Source organism: Stegastes partitus, unplaced genomic scaffold (genome assembly GCF_000690725.1).
Source record: "Stegastes partitus isolate 25-593 unplaced genomic scaffold, Stegastes_partitus-1.0.2 Scaffold233, whole genome shotgun sequence".
NCBI classification, from domain to species: Eukaryota; Metazoa; Chordata; class Actinopteri; family Pomacentridae; genus Stegastes; species Stegastes partitus.
This window is the reverse complement of record NW_007577964.1, coordinates 466124-483836: the sequence shown is the minus strand read 5'-3', so window position 1 is coordinate 483836 and position 17713 is coordinate 466124. Positions and strand designations below refer to the sequence as shown.

The window sequence follows — 17713 nt, the reverse complement described above, 5'->3', positions numbered from 1 at the left end:
CGTCGTCCCGCCCACTTCCTGAAATTAATGGGGCGGTGCAGCACAACTAGGAACTCTATTGGTCGATGGATTCCGCCAGCATGCTAACCTAGGCATATGATTGGCTGTTAGAATTGACATTTTGCTGTTAGCCCCGCCCCTCTACAGCGATGCGCTACGTTGGACGCCATTCCTGAAAGTGAATACGCTGGTTTTCTGCGGTAGCGCTTGGTTTCTGAATGGACACTACGTTCTTATCGCCAGCTCTCTTTTGGGATAAACTTTGGAAGTAGTCTCCACCTGGTCACCACACCACGCTCCTTCTCTCGTTAGGCAGTGAGGGTGCAGGACACACCATCATCTTACGGCACGGACTCAAATCAAACCGAAGATGTCAGCTCAGATCATAAGCGGGAAAGATGTGTCAGCGTAAGTAGAATTTAATTTTGTTTTTTTTTTATCTAATATGTATTGCCAAAGAGGTGCTACCAGCCTGACGAAACGTGTCTGGCTAACTAGGCAGCTAACTAGCTGAGTTACAGCAACTTAACAGCTAACGGTAATGCTACTCACGGTTTCATACATTAGCTTAAACTTCATGATGCTAACTGTGCATAACCGAGGGATGAGTTCTAGTGGAGTCTTTCTGCAGGAGATGTTTGCTTCCTGTTTGTAATGTAGGTCGGTGTAAATGTACTGACACTGAATGCACTTAAATGTGACTGCCATATTTCTAGTTTCGTCATCACGGATTGCTTTAGATCTTTGAATAAACAGTTGCAAGTCCTTCAGTGTTATGTAAGAAGCTGTGATGTGATCTTTGTCCTGTTGGTCCACTGACCCCAAGTGGAGACACAATCCCATTCATCAGACTCTGAAACTCCCAAAGTAACTTTAAAAAAAAAAGTCTTGCATGTGACATCATTTATATAATTGAGCACATTCTGCAAACTTGGACTAAAATGCAAGTATAACTCAAAGTTTTGTGCACAACATTCAGCTGCATGTGCCTGTCACAAGACACGACAGCCTGCACCCTGTTAACTGCACCTCACAGCACTCATTAGTCAGATTATTTTGTGCAGCTCAAACAGGCTGTGCAGTCTCTTCACAGATCTGCTGTCTCTGTAGTAGAAGGTCATTATCTCTGGATCCTGACAAGCCTATGGTTGTGCTGGTGAAGTAAATGTGTACTGTATGAGCATCCTGTGTTTATAGGAATGTGGGCCTGGTTGATTAGTGACCAGAGAAAGTTTTATGTGCTGTCCCTGTGATAAGGATTTCTATTATAGTTCAGTGTGTTGTGAGTGTGATGTTGTGAAGTATAGAAATGAACTTCCTGCTTACTCTCCTGGCCACAAAGTGCAGATCATGTGTAAAATGCAACACCTGATTAGCAAAATTTCTAGGTTAATTTTATATATTATTAATTGCAAGATGCTATTTAAAATGCTGCAGAACATCCTTTAAAAATGCTGAGCTGTTATGTCCCTGGACTTGATAGAGTTCATGGGTATTGCAGGTATTTAAATAATCCACTGGTTAGATCAAGTCTTTTATGGATAGTTGGATAAAAATATGTATTTTCTGAAAACGCATTATTACGAGAAACACTTAAATCTTTGTCTCTACTTTGTGTCACTGTAGACTTCATCGTCACTCCTGCTGAAGTTCACGTAACGCACAAAGACACCGTGTTTAGCTCTAAATCTATTTTATAGGTCAGAATATTCAGCACAGTTTTCAGAATATCTTCAGAGCTTTTTGAGTGGATTTTTTCATCCACAGTAGATGGGATCAATAAAAGCAGATTAGAGATTGTATGTATGTGGAAACAGAAGTGCAATCAGGATTTAGCTTTGTTCAGACAAACACGACAGATCTACAAAGAGATTTAAGTGCCATAAGCTAAAGTCCAGTAAACTTAGTACTGTAGTAGTCTGGGTTGTCTTTGATTGTTTCAGCTGACTTTACAAAAAAGATTATGAAAGATTTCCTGGTCTCCAAACCACTAAACGAATAAAGATAAGATGATGATCAAAGAAAAGAGGCATTCTCCTAAAGTGACTTTCTGGCTTTGCTGCCAGGGTTGATGACTTCAGATTGGAAGATGATTACCAGTTTCGCAACCAGACTGTCAGATTGCGTGTGTTTGGATACAAAATCTGCAACCATTTTAGAAGAACAGCGTTGGTTAGGCCATATCGTACTAAATCTCCCTAACTGTAATGCTGCATGAATACATAGTTCACCCGTTGCTGCACAGAGACCAAAAACTCCTCTGTTGTCTCGTTTTCTCAGGCAGGTGAGGGAGTGTCTGAAGAAGGATGTGGAGCAGATGAAACTTAAGGATCCCAACTTCAGACCTGGTCTTGTGGTTTTACAGGTAAGTTGAAGGTTGCGTCCTGTGTGGATGAGAATGAAAACATACTTTTGGTGGCTAATTTTGACATGTGCTTTCTCATGGCCTTTCCTTGGAGATGGTTGGCAGGTAAGGATTTGGGTCATTTGCGTGTCCTTGACGTTGTGTCGTTGTGTGCTTCTGCATGGACACAGTGTGTGAATGTTTGATTTACTAACGGCTCTTTTAGATGGACACAATCATTTAGGAAGAAGACTTGTTCCTTCACACAAATGATGCTGTGTGTCCCTGTAGGTTGGAGATCGCGATGACTCAAATCTGTACATCAGCATGAAGCTGAAAGCAGCAGCAGAGGTAAATATAATCGTTTATTAAAATGTTCATGGAGTTTACAGACAGTTCGTACTGCACATTGTTTCAATTAGTTATTACTTCCGGTCTTAATGCTGTCTTTTTGTTTGCAGATTGGAATAAATGCAACACATATGAGACTCCCCAAGACTGCAACAGAAGAGGAGGTGAGAATGGATAAGAAGCATCAGTGCAGCTTGGTCTTTTATTCATCTGTACACACACAAACATAGTGCTTAAGATATTCCTTACACTTTGCTGCAGATGTTGTTAAACTCAGCATCTAGTAGTCGACAGATGGTTTTCAGTGCAGTAACATACAAGGTGTGTCAGAAAAGTTCCAGGACTGGTGTCACAAAAGATATATTTCAAACCCAAACTACCAGTTTTCCCCTTCAGACGATCAACCAGCACATCTACAAAGAGATCTTGTGGTGTTTGCTTCGTTCAGTAGAAGAGGCAGAGTTGTGGCAGGAAGTCGTGGCTGCTTCACCATGACAACGTGCCTGCTCACAACGCCCTGAGCATCCGACAGTTCCTGGTTGAGAAGAACATCGCCGTGCTGGAGCAACCTCCCTACTCACCCCACCTGGCTCTGTGGGATTTTTTTCCTCTTCCCCAAGCTCAAGGGGGTCATCAAGGGGACCCGTTTTGAAGACGTGACGACATCAAGATGGCTGTGACGATGGATCCCGGAAGAATCCCTCCAGGAGTGCATGGCGGCGTGGCAGAGAAGGGAAAGTGTGTTAGACTCCAGGGGGAAGACTTGTAGTTTGGATTTGAAATATATCTTTTGTGACACCAGTCCTGAAACTTTTCTGACACTCCTCGTATGTGGGAAGTTTGGGATTTAAGTTGACAAACAGGGGCAGTATGGTTAACATAGTAACTGGAGGTAAACTGGAAGTAGCAAAGAGCGTGAAGGCTGACTCTGTGCCTGCAGGTTCTTCACAGTATCAGAGAGGTGAACGAGAACTCGACTATCCACGGCCTCATCGTGCAGCTGCCCTTGGACTCAATCCACAAGATCGACACAGAGAAGGTCACGAACGCTGTGGCCCCAGAGAAGGACGTAGACGGGTGAGAACACACATGAACTAAATGACAGATTTGACTATGTTTTTGTGTCCATTCGCTTCCTTTCTAGACTGATTTAAAGCACCATGCCTTAAAATGATCCGTGTTTTCTGATTCGTTCTGCAGGCTGACCAGCATAAATGCAGGGAAGCTGTCTCGTGGGGACCTGGGCGATTGCTTCATCCCCTGCACGCCCAACGGCTGCATGGAGCTGATCAGGCAAACCGGTAAACACAACAGTTGACCTTAAAGCGAAGCGAAAGGAGTCTCTGCTGTGAAAATGCATGACCTAAGTGAATTGATTCTCTGCAGGTGTGTCTGTGGCCGGTAAGAGGGCGGTCGTGATTGGTCGCAGTAAGATCGTTGGTGCACCGATGCATGACCTGTTGCTGTGGAGCCACGCCACCGTCACCACCTGCCACTCTAAAACCGCTGATCTTGCCGGAGAGGTAAAACAGTATGAAAACTGTCTTAGATATGAGCACATTCACTGTCATACTCTTTAGCTGTTGCATGTCTCACACTGATGCAAGCACAGTGTTCCTAATGCGTGCACTTATTTATGCACTTTTTTTTCAGCTCATTACCTTAAGAATGCAATAAAATATTTTGTTCATCTGCCAGTTGCCCCTCCTAGTTTGACCTGCTTGTTCTTGCCTGAAACTCTATAAACAATTATTTAGTGACGAAATAATAGGAGTTACAGATCTCTGCTACCATCATGTGGCGTTAACAATAATGTCAACGCTCGACAGATGTGAAATTTTCCGTTGACTTATCAGAGCATCATTATGATAAATGCCGTTTTCTTCCTCATTAAACGTTCACTAATTACATTTTCTGTTTCTGTGCAGGTGGGTAAAGCCGACATCCTGGTCGTCGGGATTGGAAAGGCAGAGATGGTGAAAGGAGAGTGGATCAAGAAGGGAGCGGTGGTCATTGATTGCGGCATCAATCACATTCCAGGTGCTGCTTGGAGTTCGCTCTGGGGTTAACTAGTAGAAGTCAGGGGTAGTTTTCTGGTATTTACCTCCAAATAATCTCTCTTTCAGACGAGACTAAAGCCAGCGGGAAGCGGGTGGTGGGCGACGTCCACTACGCCTCGGCCAAAGAGCAGGCTGGTTTCATCACCCCTGTTCCCGGTGGTGTGGGACCCATGACTGTGGCCATGCTGATGGCGGTAAGGTTCATCTGTACAGGGTCACGTTAATAGACTATGAAGTGAGTGTTTGGTACGAATGCATAGGGGCCTCTATAAAAATGTGCCTCTGGTGCAGACACCTCTCTCTCTGGTCTCAAGCCATGGTCCAGCCACAGCACCATCTGATTGGTTAAACAATATGAGTAATGGCCTATCAACACTTAGGGATACATGTTGAAAAGGTCTGTTTTTAATTAAATAGAGGTAAAACATATCAGTCTCCTTATTTCTTGTTATTTGGCCCTTTGAAAATGATATTGATGAACCCATACCTTTGTATATGTTCAAGTATTTATCAGATTGGTGTCATTTACTGACATTTTCAATTGATCCTCGCATTGTTCATACAGAAACAGTTCTCGTCTTTGAACTACTTTAAACTTTATTGCAGCTAAACAATAATAAAATGTATTTTTCCTGCTTTTATAGTTATTAGTTTGGTTTCAAATGAGGTGGAATTTAAGATTGCGTCCATGTTTGTCATTTGTCTAGAACACAGTGCTGAGTGCAAAGCGTTTCCTGGAAAACTATCAGCCAGGAAAGTGGGACATCTCTTACACCAAACTCAACCTCCAGAAGCCGGTGCCAAGGTTCCCCCTCCATTAATCCTCATCGTGGTCTGAATAACCTTGCTATGTCCTCCTTTCCTCGGATGAAAAAGTGATTTCTCTTTTCTTTGTAACTCCAACAGCGACATTGTGATTTCTCGCTCCTGCGTCCCCAAATCCATCGACCGTCTGGCCAAGGAGGTCGGCCTGTTCTCTGATGAGGTGGAGCTGTACGGAAAGACTAAGGCCAAAGTCCAGCTGAACATTATCAAACGGCTGCAGTCCCAACCAGACGGCAAATATGTGGTCGTCACAGGGTGCGTTGTCAGCATTTCCACAGCTTGCTTGTCTTTGTGGTTTACAATGAGTAGGAAAACATTAAATCACAGTACGTATAGCTGGCAGGTCTTTTGGCAAAAAAAAACACCAGCAAAATGTCAAAAAAGATCAAACCTTTGCTTTTAAGTTACACACATGATTCTGTCTGTCTATGGCGACCTTTGTTATCTTTTGCGCTTTATGATAAGTCAGAGCACATATTTGCATTTCTGACAAGTTTCTCTGTGCAGGATTACACCCACTCCCCTGGGCGAGGGTAAGAGCACCACCACCATCGGCCTGGTTCAGGCCCTGGGAGCCCACATGAAGCTCAACGTGTTCGCCTGCGTCCGGCAGCCTTCTCAGGGACCAACGTTTGGCATTAAAGGTTTGGAAGAGTGTACATTCAGAGAGAACAGGCTGTAGTTCTGTTGCACTGGTACATCTGTAGTTTTTGTCTTTCGCCAACAGGTGGTGCTGCAGGAGGCGGATATTCTCAAGTCATTCCAATGGAAGAGGTAGTTCGTCGCTGCTGTTTTGATGTTGGATGCTGCGCTGTTAATATAGAAATACAAGGACAACAATGCATGCAATTAATGTCTGTTTTTTTTTATGTATTTTAGTTTAACCTTCATCTTACTGGAGACATTCACGCCATCACTGCCGCCAACAACTTGGTGGCTGCTGCTGTAGATGCCCGCATGTTCCATGAGTCCACACAATCAGACAAGGTGGGGTTTCCCTTCTGTTAGTTCCATATAAAAGTACTGTTTTTAAGTTAAATGAAGAGCTTCCCCCCCAGAGATCCCTGTACCAGGACCAGGCTGTGTTTGTATAGAAATGCAACCAGCACCATTTTTCCAAGGTTGCCAAGTTCATCATATTCACCTAAGAGATCACCCAGTACGACGATGTGCTTCATTTGTGTTCTATCAAATCTGGCAGAACTGCAGTTGGGAATTTTGGCAACAGGCTAAATAACATCAGTTGTCATTAACTCATTTTCAAAATGATGGTATTTACAGTGGCAACATTTTTTATTTTATTATTTTTTCCAAATCCCACCCATGCCTGCTTAGTTAGTTTGTCTCAAAATACTCCCAAGTGTCTTTCATCTATAGAGCCTGAGTTTTTTCTATTATCCTTTGCAGTTTTGCAGCTGTTCCTGACTGTCATTGAGGATGTTTTTTCAGGTATAAACTTTATTGTCCTTCCCTCTGTGCATCCTCAGGCTCTGTATAACCGCTTGGTCCCTCTCAGTGGAGGACAGAGGAAGTTCTCTCCCATCCAGATCAACAGACTCAAAGTATGAAATCACATTAAACACTTTTAAGCTTTGACTGAAATCACAGTCCAGAGTAGAGAGAATGTCTGAAACTGATGCTGTCTTTGTTTGTACAGAAACTGGGCATTGAGAAGACGGATCCTTCCGCTCTCACTGAAGAAGAGATCACCCGCTTCGCCCGCTTGGACATTGACAAAAGCTCTGTGACCTGGCAGAGAGGTATGGACATCTGACATGTCTCTGACTCCACATAACTCATGCTGTGCTCCCCAAGGAGGTCTGCTGTGAGTGTTCTGAATCCTGCCCCGTGACAAATGCGCTCTGTGTTTCCCTTCAGTGTTGGATACCAACGATCGATTCCTGAGGAAGATCACGATCGGCCAGGCGCCAACTGAAAAGGGATACACAAGAGAGGTAAACATATTATGTGTAACATTATACATTTCCCAGTTTGGTATCAAAAATCTGCAGTTTGATTGAAGCTCTGTTTTCATATAATGTAACACATAATCAATTCATGCATTGGAGTGCACGGTAGAGAAAGATCAAGGCCGTAGGAGTTTCTGGCATTCTGCTCTTCATCACGATCTGTCCTCCAGGCTCAGTTTGACATCACCGTGGCCAGTGAAATCATGGCGGTGCTCGCCCTCACCAGCAGCCTGGAGGACATGCGACAGCGTCTGGCCAAGATGGTTGTAGCCACCAGCAGCAGCGGACAGCCCATCACCACCGAGGACCTGGTCAGTGCTCCGGACTCTCCTTCATGACGGGACCTTCTTCATTTTGTGGAAACGAGGTCCCTGTAAAGTGATGTTTTTCTCTGCAGGGTGTCAGTGGAGCTCTGGCTGTGCTCATGAAAGACGCCATCAAGCCAAACCTGATGCAGACGTTGGAGGTGGGTGCTCACACTAACCTACAGTTTTCACACCGTGTGAGAGCGCTGACAACCTGAACATGAGCATGTGTTCTATACTAATAGATATTGTCCTCATTGCTTGCTTTCAAGTTGGTCTGTTTTCTTTGCTAAATCTTCCATGACTCAAACTTGACTTGGTGAGTGATGACATAGCTTTGCATTATGGGTTTTGTAACATGTGAATCATCCGACTCCACAGGGAACCCCTGTGTTTGTCCATGCCGGCCCCTTCGCCAACATCGCCCATGGAAACTCCTCCATCCTGGCTGATAAGATCGCTCTGAAGCTGGTTGGACCCGACGGCTTTGTAGGTAAGTGGAACTGGGAAATGGGTTCTATCTCAGCGTGTTTTCACAGATTTTTAAACTTTTTCAAGCCTGATCTAGTCCTGCACAGCTTCAGTAAACACTTGACTTATGTTGTATGTGTTGCTTGTACGAGCAGAATGACTTTACTCAGTATTCTTTACTGTTCTATTCTGTGAATAATCTTTCTGAAATCACACCACCTCGTGATGTGTCCAACAGTGACAGAGGCTGGTTTTGGTGCTGACATTGGCATGGAGAAGTTCTTCAATATCAAGTGCCGCTACTCAGGACTGAGGCCTCACGTGGTGGTGCTGGTGGCTACTGTTCGAGCCCTGAAGATGCACGGAGGAGGACCAACGGTGAGTTTTCCCGCCACCCAAATACTAAAATGAAAAAAAAATCATTTGTGAATTATTTTACACGAGCACATTTCTGAAATCTGAATCCTGAAACACAACTTCAACATCCACACAATCACAATTATATATCTCCTGTGAACAGAATAACGTTTCACCGTCTTCCCGATTAGCTTCCTACTAATCATGAAGTATGAACAAGTTTAGTGAAAGTAAACAAATAGTCAGTGTGAATTTAAGGTTTATTGAGTTAATTATTGGGTTTATTCTGTGTCTTTTGTTCAGGTCACTGCTGGGATGCCGCTGCCTAAAGAATACGTGGAGGAGGTAAAGCAAAAGAGCAGCCGGTCAAAATGTCATCTTCACTTTAACTGATAAGAATCTTTTAATGAGCTGCAGCTACATATGTCTGCTCACTTGGTTAACCCTCTGAACTCCAAACAGTTTCTAGATAGTTAACTCTACATAATACAGATATTTTACTACTTTACATTTGTTTCCATACTTCTTTCCTCTCTGCTCTGTGTAAACACTGCCTGCAGTTCAGCCCACTTCAGCCAAAAAGTTCCTGAAATTAGTCCTGTGATGGCTGAATCAGTTGTGGCTTCATATTTACATCAGTGGTTTTTACAGCATTGAAGTTTTGCAAATAGTTTTATTTTTTTTTAGCAGATTTTTAAATGAGATCTGTAGAATAAAGGGATTTTGTTGAAATATGATTATTTTTAAAATTTGGTTCAGTTTTGCAACAGAACAAGCACATCACAGGTGATTAGTTTAAGGACTGTCAGAAAGTTGGAAATCCACAATTCTTTCTGTTTTTACAGCTTCTGGCTTTAAGAAATATTGTAATTTTGGCAGTTGTTGTTGTTTTGGAAGATAACTCGACTCTCAAACCCACCTAGATTTGTGGTTTAGAGGGTTTTAAAGGGTTTTCACCTTTTAAAGCTTTGTCTGCATTTAAACTTTTCCGATGTATATGTGTACCTCTGTGTAGAACCTTGAACTGCTGAGGAACGGCTGCAGCAACATGAGGAAGCAGATAGAAAACGCGAAGCACTTTGGCGTGCCTGTGGTGGTGGCTGTCAACGCTTTCAAGTACGTGATGGATGAGGACTGAAAATGTTTCTATAACCACATGTATAGATGTGGGAAATGTGTTTTTTTTATTTTAACTTTAGCTAACGCTGCATTTGTTAATCTTTTCTTGCAGGACAGACTCTGAGGCTGAGCTGGACTTGGTCTGCAGCATGGCCAAAGATGGTGGCGCCTTCGATGCTGTCCGATGCTCCCACTGGGCCGATGGCGGAGCTGGTGCTGTGGCTCTTGGTCAGGCTGTCCAGAGAGCCAGTGACGCTCCCAACAGCTTCAAATTCCTCTACAATCTAGAGGTACGGGCTCCTCATTGCTACACTCCATCACTCCGTTGTTGTTATTTGTTTTTGTTGAAATCTTACTCTATGGAAAGATGGTTTGGAAATGTCTGTGTTTCTCTCTAATTGTGTTTCTTTAGCTCCCTATTGCCGATAAGATTCGCATAATCGCTCAGAAGATCTACGGAGCGGATGACATCGAGCTCCTCCCAGAGGCCCAACACAAGGTGGAGCTCTACACCAAACAGGTCAGCGTCCCTCAGAGTTGTTTGTTTTCTTTCTTGTCAGACCTGTTTGCTGGGGGCTGTACTACGAAACGAGATTAGTGGGTTAGCGAGGTATGTTGACCTTAAAACCAGAGTTTTCAGTGTCATGAAGGTGGGTCTCTGTTTACCTGCTAGACCGCCTTGGTACCGGATGCTGTGGAGCTAACCTGGTCGGGAGCAGGTTATGTTCAGAGTTTAGGGTTTAAATCAGCTAGAGGGAGCGTCTCCCTTTAACCAGATCATTTCCTGACTATTATTTATGAGCGGTACAGATTCTCAGTGTGTTTTATCTGCTAACATGCTGAGTTGTGAGTTCCTAATATCACTGAATGAAGACGTGTAGTTACAGCATCACACACTGTACGCATCGAGTTGCCATGGGAACCTGACGTGTTTAGTTGGTGATGCAGAAATCACATAAATATGTTCTTATGTTTGGCTCTGATTTGCTGTCAGGTCCGTTTATTCTGCAGCTGATAGAACACAGATTAGAAAATTGATTATTCTGATGGTATTTATTACAGAGAATATTCAGTCAGTAACATTAATTTCGATTTGATTTGGACGAAAATGAAAGTGATATCCTGCATTATGGGACAGTGTCAGACCTAAATGTACTTCAATACAAGATCATGTTTAAATCTATTAAGTCTAAAGTTTAACTTTAACGTGCAGCTGTCAGTTGGAAACAAGCAGCTGCATCAGTAAAATATATGTTAACATGTTTAACAGTTTTCTACCAGCATTCTGCCTGGCACCATTTGCAGTAGCGGCACTTTTTACCATCATACTTTTTTTAATATTCTTTATTATTCTCCATTAAAACAACCTGTAGACTGAAGCAGCTGCACATTGATCGATTCATTTAGTGCAGAAGAAAAGTCACATGACACGTTAAACGCCTCCTTTTTTATGTGAATGGAGTCTGAAGCAGAAAGTCTGAGTTGACAAAGAAAGCTGAACCACCTTCATGATACACGTGACCTCTAACTGGGGCTTTAGATTTCGTCAAGCCGCCTTACACAAAGAAAGGCTGGCCATGTTGAACTTGCTTCGTAGACCAGCCCTCTGCTGTCTGCAGAGTAACTCATGACTCCACAAAGAATCCTTCAGTAATCCTTTTCGCTTCTCCCCTCAGGGTTTTGGCAACCTTCCGATATGCATGGCAAAGACCCACCTGTCGCTCTCTCACGAAGCAGACAAGAAGGGCGTTCCCACCGGGTTCGTCCTGCCAATCAGAGACATCCGAGCCAGTGTGGGCGCTGGCTTCCTGTACCCGCTGGTTGGCACGGTAAGCTCACATTTTTGCCGACTGAGCAGCTCATTTCCTTTCAGCAACCACAGATTCACGTCTGAAAGACATCACAGTGTGACTCTTCAGTGCTGCGCACCATCAAACCACATCACGAAGTACACAGTTTGGTTTGCTGTGCTCATATTTGTCTTTGTTATTGAGCAGTGTAAGACTAAAAACTCAAAAAACATCAGTGAGTTGTCAGCTTTGCTGCAAAAACCCTGTTGTAATCAGTGCAACCAGTGTGTGTATATTCTACAGTGACCTCTGACCTAAATGAGCAGGCTGGATTCATTCATGATCGTATGACAGCACGTACTCTGAGCTGTGAAACAAAGCAGTAACTTTGTGTTTTTGTTTATTTGCATGTTCTCATAGTAGAAAGGTCAGTGGTTTTACCAGCTTTGTGACCAAAAGGAAAAAAATATGAAATCAAAAAACTGAGAACAAGCAGCTCTAGTTTTGTTGTGTACCTTGTTGTTTGCACCAAATGCAGAACCCATATTTAGAAAAACAGAGATTCAGAATCAATTAACTTAAAAGTGCTCTCGTGTTTGGTTTTCTGTGGCACTGACATGATCATTTCATGGTAATATGGACCAAACATGTGAATATAGACATACCTTTTACTCTTAAAATGCTGCACACCGGCTGCTGCTGTAGCTCAGCTGGTTGAGCTGGCACCCATGTATAGGAGCCATAGTCTCTGATGCAGCGGCCATGGGTTCAAATCCCACTCATGGCCCTTTGCTACAAGTCCCTACCCCATTCTTCTCCCCCACTTTCCTCTCTCTCTCTTCACTGTCCTATAGAATAAAGGCAAAAAAATATAACTTAAAAAAAAAATAAAAATGCTGCACTCTAGTGACTTAAACATAGATTCAGTTATGAGATGTTTTCTGTGTCTCTTTTTTGACCCAGCACTACAGCTACCATTTATATATAAATATTTATTAGTGTATGAGAATGTGTTGTTACTGTGGTACTCTGATGTGTTTGCTGTGACCTCCTGGAAACTGGCCCCGTGTGGTGAATCCAGCCCTGGATCATCGACCAGGTCCATCAGTAGAGTAACCCACATACAGGGTGACTCATCCTGCATGTCTCATGTTGCACTGAGGAAATAAGAGGACGTGTGTTTTGGTGGACCAACAGTCTCTAACCCCAAATGTTTTATTTTGATGTAAACATACTACACAGCCAATCATCACATAGGAAGCAGAAAATCTGACTCTTTTGTTTTATAGTTTGAATCAGTTGCTCACTTGCACAAAAGGTATTTAAATGTCAGATTGGTTCAACATTTGCTTCATGTGTGTTTAGCCAAAGTTTTTCTTGCATGACTTATAAAAACTTCTTTCTCTTTGTCTCTATTCATTGTAGATGCCAACGATCCCCGGCCTGCCCACCCGGCCTTGTTTCTATGATATTGACCTGGACCCTGAGACAGAGCAGGTCAACGGGCTTTTCTAAAGAGGAACAAAAACAAGGTGGCAGCGCTGTGTGATGGTGAGGAAGGTAGTTAGACGTACTGTACATGTCTGACACAGGAGCTGGCAGCGACACGTCATAACTCTTTCTGCTTCTTTTCTCTCTCGTTGTACAGACGTCGTCCATCACGCCCCACTGAGCTGATAATAACTGGACGTGAATCGAGCTCATCTGCCGGTGCTGTCTTTGTTTGTTGTTTTGACATCTGTAAATAATCGATTGGCTTTTCCCAGAAGGCTGATAATGAGTAAATCATGTATGACTTTCTGCGAGAGAGAAGTGCCCTGCTGACACATTCTTCCATTCCATTGCTGAATTTACACATTTTTACTTCTCCAAACCCCCAAAACTGACAAACACAGTTAACGGAGTCGTGTATTAACTGCTTGTGTATATTTTGTGAACACTACACCAGAAGAATGTCTTTCGTTTCACTGTAACCAGAATCAGATATTACTGTCTGTCTAAATACGTCTTAATGTGAAAATAATGCTGCCTAACTACGTCTTTTTTATATAATTTTTTAAGCGATCTCGTCTAATTGCCTTTTTCTAATGTCCCCTTTTGCCCGACCTGCTTTTAAACTGTCTACTTCTGATGCTGTCTAACATCACTGAAAGAAATCAGCATTGCTGTAAAGCTGAGCTGTCACGATGTGGTTTCAACTTATCTGTCAGAACAGTTCAATTAAAGGCTTTTCAATGGAATGCTGCAGATCAACTCTTTTCTTTGAGAAATTAGGTATTTTTAAAAATTTTATTATACTTTTAGATTAGATTAGATTAGATAGAACTTTATTGATCCCTCTGGTTGGGTACTTCAGGGAAATTGTTCTAGAAACAACACAACACCGATGGAGACAGTAGCACACATCAGTTAAGAAAGAAAAAGGAGTAGACAAAGAAACAAACCGTTAGAACCGCAGCACGGTGTAATAATAGTAAGTATAATAGTATTAACACCAATGTAAATCCATCCATCCATCCATTATCTATACACCGCTTAATCCTCACTAGGGTCGTGGGGGGCTGGAGTCTATCCCAGCTGACTCAGGGTGAAGGCAGAGGACACCCTGGACAGGTCACCAGTCTATCACAGGGCTACACTTACAGACAGACAACCAGGCACACTCACATTCACACCTACGGACAATTTAGAATCACCAATTAACCTCAACATGTTTTTGGACTGTGTGGGAGGAAGCTGGAGAACCCGGAGAGAACCCACACTGCCACGCTGTGGCCCTGCAATAGACTGGTGACCTGTCCAGGTGTCCCCTGCCTTTGTCCAAAGTCGGCTGGGATAGACTCCAGTCCCCCCGTGACCCTAGTGAGGATTAAGCGGTGTATAGATAATGGATGGATGGATGGAAGTGTAATACGTATGTTGTGGCTTTTCTTCACAAGACTTTTGTCCCTTCCAAGTGCCTCACTCCCCTTCTCTCAGCCAGTCTTGCATGTGGGTAAAAGAAACTACAAAATAAATAGTAAAAAAAAAATTTTAAACATGTACATAAGGGAACAAAAACAATGCCAACAATGTAGGCCATTCTTGGTAATGTTCTCAATATGTTTCCTTTTGCACAGCTGTTTAAACCTGTAGAAAGTTCCAGAAAGATGACGTCTAACAATGACATGTATTAGATTTTTGCATTTATCAAACCTGTTCCTTTGTTCATATCGTAGTGATGACTGCTGGTGGTTTTATTTAATAGGATAAAACCATTTCTTTTCGCTAAACCCATTTTTAAATTGCAAATAAATGACAAAATCTGCACTAATCAACAATTCAAAATACAATCATGCTTCAGTTTGGTTAAATATCCTGTTCTTATTTGTTCAAGAGTGATTGCTTACTGGCATGAGAGTGGATGGCAGTTCTCTCTCACGGTCCAACACGTCAGTTATTGCGTCACTATGGAAACGAATGTGCCATGTTGCTGTTAGAGATCTGGTGAGCGTCTGAAGTGCAGACGCACATTCAGAGACGTGACACTTTCAGTGTCGTGGAGAGGAATAAGAGGAAGCAGCAGACATTAAAGGCAGGTAAGGAACAATTTTATACATATAACATGTTTGGCTGAAATATGCTAAATGATGCAAGAAGTCCAGATTTAAAACGTGTATGTTTGGTCACACTAGTTAAATATCCTCAGAGATGCAAATGATGTGATTTCTTCATGGGTGGTCTTAATGATATCCACAAAAAAATAGATTTTACTGTAGCATATGGACATCACAGATTGACTCACTGATGGTGCATCATCGCGTTAAACCTCCAAAGTAGACATGTGGGTCTTTTTTTTTGCACTTGAGGGGAACTCATGCTTAATAAAATGCTCTTTTATTTTCAGGAAAACATTTGTGCAATCTTAAATGACCCATGTCAACGAAAGAAGCTCAAAGTGGATGCAGCGTTCTTAAGAATATATTCAAGGGAAAAGCCGACTGGCTCTCAACCGCTTCAGCTGGAAAGGTCAAAGATCGAAACCAGAAGCTTTGACGTGTGCAGAAAAAACGCCTCAAACTACAAACCTAATGAGACTGAAATGTCAGTGCCTAGCTGTGAAGGATGTATGAGTGAAGAGAAGGAATCACAGCGTCAGAAACACCCCATGAATCCTGAAGAGGGTCAAAGTCAGTTAGTACAGAGGCTGGCTGCTCTGAAGGAGGTTTTGTCCACCTCGGTCAGCTGCTTCAGCTGCACCCTGAAACCTAACGAAGGAGGAAACCATGATGGAGACCAACATCATCCAATTACAATCTTTAACAAACACACCAGAGACTCCGTGGACTTAAACACTGTCTGCAGCACTCCATGCACAGGAATACGTCGATGCATTTATGAAGGACGTAAAGAAAAGAGGGAAACAACTTTAAACCTCATCAGTCCCCACAGTACTGTTCAGTCAAACCCAAAGTCTTCAAGGAGAGAAAATCCTCTGCAGGTTTTGGCCTTTTGGAAGCACAAAAAGTCTCCTTTTGTTCAGGGCCATACTGGAGAAACTAGTGCGTATACTGCAGAGGAGGTAATAGTTGTAGCTAATGAACATGCTGTGGACAATATGACCCCAACACACACAGAAAATGAGGTGCCACCGTTCTGAGACGTTAACAGTGTGTGTAGATGCGATGACATTAGACATCAGGACACTCTGAAGCTCCCAAACTCCTCCACGTGTCAGCAACGACATGAAAGGGACAGCACGACCTAGAGGTGGAGGGATTCAGATGATCCCACGTTTTCTGGACGACTCTCGCCGTGAGTCAGGTTTCTCCAAATGTGAGCGATTTGCACAAACAATAGCGCATATCAAGGAGAAGTGCGTCAGAGCAGCATCCAGCAGCGAAGGGGGACGAGATCAGACTCTTTATGCAACGTTCAACAGTGACTCATTCTCAATTCACCTCAACCCTGCTGGAGAAAATGACACGGGCCCGAATGGGAAACAGAATAGCAGCACGCACCGTGGCTGATGATGCTGTTGTTATGGAGAACATACAGTCGGACGCTCTGATGCTACTTTTTCTACAGGAACTGTACACAGCGAGCAAGAGTGGGAGGAAACACAGCCTTTACTGCTGTCCATATGGATTTCCACGCCTGACACTGCTGCTGCTGCTGACAATAATTCACAGTGTTTTTATGAATCGTTTTCCACTGATCACTAACACTAGACCAACATAGAACCATAAAGGATAAACCCTAAACCTTAAAATTGTAATTTGTATTAACCACATGTTCATTTATTTGTCTACAGGGGAAGCTTTCAGCCTCTTGGTGCTGCTAGAGGAAGGAAATTATACAGTGCCAACTTGAAAATATAACCTACTATGGTCACCGGATCAGATTTTTTAGTCTGGTTATTTAAATATAGATTAATTCAGGAGTATGTAACATACAGTACTAAACTGACAAGTCAAGGCTTTAAAACAAGACTGGTTTTGGGAGTGGGGCTGTGAGGTGGCTCAGTGGTTAGCATCGTGGCCTCCCAGCTAGAAGGTCCATCATCCTGTGTGGAGTTTGCATGTTCTCCCTGTGCAGCGGGGGTTCTCTCCAGGTTCTCCGGCTTCCTCCCACACAGTCCAAAAACATGTTGAGGTTAATTGGTGATTCTAAATTGTCCGTAGATGTGAATGTGAGTGTGCTTGGTTGTCTGTCTCTAAGTGTAGCCCTGTGATAGACTGGCGACCTGTCCAGGGTGTCCCCTGCCTTCACTCTGAGTCAGCTGGGATAGACTCCAGCCCCCCACCACCCTAGTGAGGATGTATAGATGATGGATGGATGAATGGTTTTGGGAGTTTTAAAAGAACTTTATAGAGTTAGATAAGAACATCAGTCTCATGCCTGCATGTTGAATATGGTGCTGCCACCAGCTGATGGTTAGCTTAGCTTAGCATAAATAGTGGAATCCGGTGGTAACAGATAGCCTGTACAAAGGGAACAAAATCCACTTACAAACTCTTCTAAAGCCTAATAAAAAGACATTATATCTCCTTGCTTTAATACATTCAGGACTGCTGGGTTTTACCGGTGGAGCATCACTTGGCCCTGCAGGAAACAGGAGAGTCATAGAAGTACTGAACTT

General features: G+C 43.1%; 1 protein-coding gene across 2 annotated transcripts; it reads left to right on the top strand.

The window, feature by feature from the left end:
• The first annotated feature begins 272 nt into the window (after positions 1–272).
• On the top strand, positions 273–13836 carry mthfd1b (methylenetetrahydrofolate dehydrogenase (NADP+ dependent) 1b). Of its 2 annotated transcripts, none has more exons than XM_008281426.1 (28): positions 273–408; positions 2281–2365; positions 2636–2695; positions 2806–2859; positions 3636–3772; positions 3896–3996; positions 4082–4218; positions 4624–4735; positions 4822–4949; positions 5463–5560; positions 5662–5835; positions 6088–6224; positions 6308–6354; positions 6460–6567; positions 7068–7142; positions 7238–7340; positions 7459–7535; positions 7721–7861; positions 7948–8016; positions 8237–8348; positions 8565–8704; positions 8987–9028; positions 9699–9799; positions 9915–10092; positions 10215–10322; positions 11479–11631; positions 13018–13143; positions 13241–13836. In XM_008281426.1, exons 1-27 carry the CDS (start codon positions 371–373, stop codon positions 13105–13107), a joined length of 2805 nt encoding a protein of 934 aa, XP_008279648.1. In that variant the 5' UTR covers positions 273–370; the 3' UTR covers positions 13108–13143; positions 13241–13836. The 2 variants fall into 2 exon arrangements, with proteins under 2 accessions (XP_008279648.1, XP_008279649.1); XM_008281427.1 differs by having other exon boundaries at positions 13018–13152.
• Positions 13837–17713: the final 3877 nt, after the last annotated feature.